Raw genomic sequence first — 7,245 nt, forward strand, 5'->3', positions numbered from 1 at the left:
AGGACAGTTGGGTGTCCATTCAGGGGGGGTAGCATAAATTGTGTTAGCTACTTCATTGAGAGACAATGGAGGACAAGATGTTGTGTGTAGTGTCACCCACGTGCTTCTGCACCACTATTGTCTGCTCTCCTTCCCTGGTAGAGGGGGAGACGGAGGGGTAAAAGGAGGAGGAGGATGTGGGAGGAGGTGGGTGAGCTGACTGCTGTGTGTGCATGTGTGTGTGTGTGTGTGTGTGTGTGTGTGTGTGTGTGTGCAGGGAGCAGCACAGACGGCTCGTGGTAATTTGATGTGTGTCCCCGGGGATGTTTGATGGATTAATGCTAAGCAGCTCCCTCTTCCAACACACCACCTGATCTTTGGGGCTCGTGCCCCACATATAAAAGGCTGCAGTAGTGCTGAGCTCAGCTAGTCCAGACATCCCTCTCCATCTCTCTCTTCCTCTCTCTGACTTCCCCTTCATCCTCTCTGTCCTCTGCTTTCTCTCCTCTCTGTACTGCTTTCACTTCTCTTTCTCTTTCCTCCAGGCTGTAAACCCTCAACAGGACATTTTTTGAAACCTTTTTTTTCCTCAAACCTTTTTTTTTGTTTCTTTTTCTGGCCTAACCAAGGAGGCCTCTAACCTTCCTGCTCTTCTTCTTTTTTATTTCCCTCCAATCATCAGGCTGTTGACATTTTTCTATGAGGCTCCAGCATCAGTGATTTTTCCATCAGGGTGAACAAAATGCCACGCTCCTTTTTGGTGAAGCAGCCGAAGGTGCATGACTTCTCATCTTCCAGTTACTACCATCAGCATCAGCAGCATCAGCAGCATCAGCAGCAGTGGGATGACTCTTACACTGTGACACATGCCATCGCTGAGTCTGCCACCAACTTGGCGGTGCGTTTGAGTGAAAATGGTGAGTTAACTTTCAGCTTCTTCTTTCTTATCTTTGTAGTCTGTGATGTGAAGATGACCCACATGGGTTTTCACAGAGATAGTGACAAAAACAACAATAACAACAACAACAGGATGGTGTTGAAGCTGCAGTGCTGATGTTGTTGATGTTGTCTCTGCTATTTAATCGTTCTTGGATTTCCCCAAAAGCCCCCCACAGGCATCTCTAACCCCCCTTTCTGTACGCCTCAGGACTTTTGTTTTCTAACTCGGCGGATGCTAAATAGTATTCAGGTCACGCCGGCTCAATCTGCTTAACACTCAAACCAGATCACACAGCAGGCTTTGGCTTTAATACTATTGTGTACATGAATGATGAGATATACGTGCGCACATGGGGGCGTTAGGCACGAAATCTGATGCAAGCCTTTGTCAGCTCCAACTAGAAAGGAGGAGAGAAACTCGTGAGAAAGCAGATCGCCACATGGGACTGTGATGTCCTTAGATGGTGCAGTTGCCCTTGAGTCTTTCCTCTCATCATCCACCCCCCCTCCTCCTCTGCCTCCCCCTCTAACTCGTTCATCTCTCCATCTCTTTCCATCTGATCCTGCAGGATGTTAGATAGCCACAGGGAGTAGGGTTGCAGCAACACAATCCATATGTGGAGCAGTGAGAGGTGATGGAACAGGGTTTTTAGAGGATGGGTATTGACTGGAAAATAGAGAGTGCTGCAGGTAATTCAATAAAGTGCAACATGAGCAGTACAGTGGCAGACAGTATGGTTTCATCCACAGATTTCTGCACAGACTGGAGGAGAGAGAAACCCAGCAGTACAAACAATGTGTGTGTTTGGCTTTGAGAGGCATCCAAAGAAATGTGTGCTTTGAGTTCACCCCCCACCTCCTCCTCCTCCTCCTCCTTCTCCTGAAAACCACCAGCAGCATCACAGATCTTGTGTTCGAGTTGAATAATTTGTCCCCCAGATTTAGGATGCCAGCTGTCTGCTTCCCTTTGTGCTCCTGTGTGTGTGTGTTTGTGTGTGTGTTGTATGGAGTGGTAAAGAGGAGGGAGGGATGGAGAGGGGGGGCTCATATACCATTGACTGCTGCTAAGATCAGACAGAGTCCCCCCCCTCCACACACACACATACACACACACACACACACACCCTCCGCCAAACACCCCCCCACCCCTTCCCTTTCTATTTGCCAAATCGCAGTCCTCCACCTGTCACTCAATCTCCCCCTTACTTTCCTCGCGCTCCCTCTGAAAAAGGGCACAGATGGGGAATGATCTGATTAAAATGATTTAGTGATTGAGGGGATTTCACTGCTGAAGCGTTGTGTTTTGATCACCCCTCCCCTCCCCTCCCCGTCATGGCTTCAGATGTGATGTTTCTGCTGGTGTGAGGGGGCGACAGGTGGATGGAGTAAAACCTCTGCTCCCTGACGGTTTTGTCTCCGTCAGCAGATTCTCTTTGACTCTGTCTTTTTTTCTCTCTCTCGTGGAGGCACTTGTTGGAGCCAGTTGAGGTATTGATCAGGGGCAGATTTGTGCAGCAAAGACTCATTAATATTTCATCCTCAAAGCTTGCTGAACCTGGCACTTACAAATAGCTTCCGGTATAGGTTTCATATTGATCAGGAGGCACTTTTCTTCAAAGGTCACTGAGACCACGAGGTCCTCTATTGTCTGTAACCCAAAGAAAGGCAGAAGGTACCGAGAAGGAGCAAGAACAGTAATGATTAATTGATTTTTTTCAGGTTATTCTTAGGTTATTTTTGCATTTATAATGAAGGAAAGCTGGAGAGAGACAGGAAATGTAGGAATTAGAGAGCCAGGGAATACCTTTAAGGAAAGGTCGAGACTGAGGGTCAATTAACAACCACTTTGTTAAAAACCTGTTACCTCTAACAATAACACTTTCAACAGCCCAATCAGGAGATTTCTCCTTTAAAACACAAGCTACACACCTAACAGGCAACAGTTATCAAGACTCACCTTCTTATCTCAGGTGTGTAAATAGTAATTTAACACCACTTCCCACAGGGGGCACTTTAGCCGAGTATTTAACGCTAACAGCTCAAACTGATGGGCACTACCAAAAACAGTTAACTGATTATTTCGCTGAGGAAAATATATAATCCATTAACTGTTTTCAATCAAAATCTAGTTGGTTTCATTTTAATAAGGAGATTTTTTTTTCCTTTCAAACACACTCTACACATGTTCAGGACTGAATCAGTAAATTTTACCATTTCTCCACAAGGGGCGCAAAATCAACACAGATCACAAGTCCCTCACAGGAGCTTTAATAACGCACTTTAATGGCTCACTTTCTTATCTCAGGTGGACGAATAGTAATGAAACAACACGTCACATTAAGTGCACTTTAGCAAAGGTATCTAATTTAAACACTCACACTTTAACAGCTCAAACTATCTGGAGCCAAAAATCAAACAAACAAACAAATAAAAAGTTATCTGATTAATTGCCTGTAGAAAAATATGATCCATTCATTGTTTCCAGTCTAAAAGGAGCTGTTTTCACTGAGAAGATTTTCATCTCTATGTTTATCTTTAAAAAGACTTGGATATTACATCTTTGGTAAAAAAAAAAAAAAAAAAAAAAAACAAACAAAACAAAAAAAAAAAAAAAAAAAAAAAAAGATGAAATAAAATAAAATAAAATAAAATAAAATAAAAAATAAAAAAAGAAAGAAAGAATAATGAGGATTTTTTGAAGCATAGCGCCCACATAGGTGGCTGTTACATTTCAGCCTTCATTATGTAAAACTTTGACCTATTGGCCACATTAAGGGACTTTGCCCATGTCATTTTGTGGCAATATCACAACATTACATTCATTTCAGTAAAAAAAAAAAAAAAAGTGTATTTAAGTACAGTAACACATGAGTAATAGAGAACTTGTAAAAAAATTTAACTTTCAGTACAAAGACTGAGTTTGGTTATTATACTTACCAGGTCTTACTTATCCCAAACAGCAAGGAGAAATAAAATATGCACACCAGACGAAAGCTCAGGTCTCCTTATCCTAAAATTAACAAGTAATGATAACAGTTCTAGTTCGCGTCTTTGCAACATATATTCAGGATGTTAAAGTGTCTTTTTGCAGCTTCTCATTAGTCCTCATGAGACACATGTTGATACTCTATTCTGGCTGGATTAAACAATAAATAACCCGTTACCTTAGAGCTTTCTATCACAAACTAGGGGATGAGTCAAGTTTTTAAGGATATTTTAAAAAATTATTAAAAACATAAAATAAATAATACAAATCTTAAGTTCGACTGGCTGCTCTCTCATCTTTAAAAGTTTGGTTTTCATTGTTTGTACCAGTCCCTGAATACACTGTGGTATAACCTCCAGACGGTGTTTGTGGGGCATCTGAAAGCTGTTCACTTTTCTTTTGAAAAACAAAAAAATAAAACTTTGATATAAAAACATGAGAAAGGATCAGTACCAAATGCCAGTTAAACAGGTGCAGCACAGTGAGCAGCAGGACTGCAGAAAAACACTGAGTGTGAACGTTTCTGTGTAAAACTAAAATATACATCACATACACAACTCCTATATATAGATTTTATTCAAATCACCAACAACAACTTTGCACAGCAATTAAATTAATCTCAGTCTCCTCATGTCTGCTAGGATGTCAGGGAACTGTTTAAATAATCAGCTGTGATGAGGAGATTGTAAAGGCATCTGAGTAGGTTTTGCACAAGATCAGATTGAAGCGTCTGTGAAAAGTTTTTCCACTGGTTTTAAAACAGACTGAATTTAACCATGAAGCTCTGTATGACCTTCATAAACAGATCAGACCATTAGGAGGAAGTTTTTTTTTTTTTTTTTTCGTCATTACAGTTGTGTTTAATGTGTAAATTGTCTGCAAGAGAGTAGGGGTCTCATTTGTACTAAATCAAACCCCAAAACAAAGCAAGATGAGATCTGTCCTTTGAAACACTCTCTACACATGTTCAGGACTGAATCAGTCAAGATTATCATGTGTCCACAAGGGGCGCCAAAACAACACAAATCACAAGTTCCTCACAGGAGCTTTAGTAACAAACTTTAATGGCTTACTTTCTTATCTCAGGTGGACAAATAGTAATTAAACACCATTTCACATCATCCTTTAATTTCCTATCACCTAAATAAGTGATTCAGTTTTGATAAAGGTTTTACAGCACGCAGACTAAGAAAGACAACACTTTCCACAGCAGTTTTTACAGTGATTGTGAGTTTGTCTCTGACGTCTCCTGTAACACACGCTTTAAAGAGTCAGGTTGAAAAAAAAAACAACGCCCAGAAAAAAAAATTCAGATTTCTCAAAGTTTTCCTTCTTTTTCTTTTTTAGGATACATCCATGACTACATCATCCCCTCAGTGTTGTCAAGCTCAAAGGAGTCACATCATGGACAAACCAGGCTCTCCACAGGGCCCCTGTATTCCCCAGGTGGCAGTGCTGGTGATGAGTTCTCCGACCACGACATGGAGCAGCCTGACAGCCCCGTCTCCAGCAGCACAGCCGAGTCAGACACCAGTGGCCCTGAGCTGGAGTCGTGCAGCATCAACGCCTTCCTAGTGTCAGACGGCCGCTCTCGCCGACGACCCAGCAAGAGGTGTCCCTGGAAAGGAGACAGCCAGTCAGACAACGGCGAGGATGTGGAGCCAGAAGACTGCAGCCCAACCAAAGGAAAGTCTAAGGGCCGCCACGTCTGTGGTGAGTGCGGCAAGTCCTACGCCACATCATCCAACCTCAGCAGACACAAGCAGACACATCGCAGCCTGGACAGCCAGCAGGCCCGGAAGTGCCCCACCTGCCACAAAGTGTACGTGTCCATGCCGGCGCTCGCCATGCACATGCTCACCCACGACCTGAAGCATGCGTGCACGGTGTGTGGGAAGGCCTTCAGTCGGCCCTGGCTTCTGCAGGGCCACATGAGGTCCCACACCGGGGAGAAACCCTTCGCCTGTGCCCACTGTGGCAAAGCATTCGCTGACCGCTCCAACCTGAGGGCCCACATGCAGACGCACTCAGCCTTCAAGCACTACTCGTGCAAACGCTGCAACAAAAGCTTCGCTCTGAAGTCCTACCTGAACAAGCACTACGAGTCAGCCTGCTTCAAAGAACAAGGAGAGGACGACTGCTGCTCGGAGGACTGATGGAGAACATCCACCTCTCCCATTTCTATTGATCCACTTTTTAAAAGTTCATACACCAGATCAGAAACACACATCTCTTCTTCTTCTTCTTCTTCTTCTTCTTCTTCTTCTGCTTCTCAGGCTTTTGACCTGCATGCATCATAACCCTGCCTTTTGATAAGCAATAACCTCACTTTGAATTATTCAGGAATTATGTATGAAACTCACAAACGTCTCTGAAATATTTTATATTGTTTTTTTATATAAATTGAACTGCAATAATTGACATGCCAGTATTATTTTTTAAAGCCAGCTAGCTCTTAATTTACCTCAAATGATTTTCTTATTTGTCACATAATGCGTTTGTGTATTTATTAACTTATTTAACTATTTATTTGCCAATTGTTAAGATTATTTATTTATTATTGGTTAATGTATTTTTAGATTTGTCACTGATTAATGAGAAGCCATGTATTGGATTTGTTGAAAACAAAAGCCAAAATATATTCTGACTTGTATATTTCTCTGTCTGATCGGTTTGGTGATGACAATAAAACTGATGAAAAATGACACTGAAGCTTCTGTAATTCATACTTGATCATATGCAAAGAAGGACTTTTTATATGGTACAACAACACTTAAAAGGTCTAGTTCCCAAAATGTAAATGTAGTGTAAATCACATCTCTGTTTTGAAATTGTTCAACAGCTTCAAGACCACCTTTTTTTTCAGTTTCTTTTTTTTTTACATGATAAAAAATTCCTCTCAAAATTGATAAATTTTCTAAAAGGTGTAGTATTCAGGATTTTCCTAAAAAATAAAATGTCAACTTTTACAGAAAACCCCTGCTCAATCCCTCCTACAGGCCTCTATACATGTGTGTCAGTGTCACTGTCTGCCTCAACCCCCTCCTCAGCCTGCATGTTGATGTTTTGGTTGTGTTGGGACAGACTGGATGGAGAGTGAGTGTGGTTACATCAGCTAATCACAGCTAACCCAGTGAACAAGTGACTTTTTGTGTTGATTAAAGCTAGTGGAAGACGCTATCCCGAACGACTACGATAGTGGACGCATGGAGGAAGACAAACACAGCTCTCATTGTGAAACGAAACCAATCAAGCTTTTTCCTAAAAGCCGATGACACTTGGCTTGAGTTTAGCTTGCTTTTGGGAACTTGGAGGGCAGCTCGGGGCACAGGTTCAAGTTA

At 42.1% G+C, this 7,245-nt stretch overlaps 1 protein-coding gene across 1 annotated transcript; it reads left to right on the plus strand.

Moving 5' to 3' along the window:
* The first annotated feature begins 302 nt into the window (after window positions 1-302).
* Window positions 303-6,387, plus strand: LOC141794893 (transcriptional repressor scratch 2-like). The gene is made up of 2 exons (XM_074675508.1): window positions 303-896; window positions 5,252-6,387. Exons 1-2 carry the CDS (start codon window positions 722-724, stop codon window positions 6,058-6,060), a joined length of 984 nt encoding a protein of 327 aa, XP_074531609.1. The 5' UTR covers window positions 303-721; the 3' UTR covers window positions 6,061-6,387.
* The last annotated feature ends 858 nt before the right edge of the window (window positions 6,388-7,245 follow it).

Source organism: Halichoeres trimaculatus, unplaced genomic scaffold, assembly GCF_033239565.1.
Source record: "Halichoeres trimaculatus isolate MK-OKI-2021-1 unplaced genomic scaffold, fHalTri1.1 fHalTri1_scaffold_1, whole genome shotgun sequence".
In the NCBI taxonomy this organism is placed as follows: domain Eukaryota; kingdom Metazoa; phylum Chordata; class Actinopteri; order Labriformes; family Labridae; genus Halichoeres; species Halichoeres trimaculatus.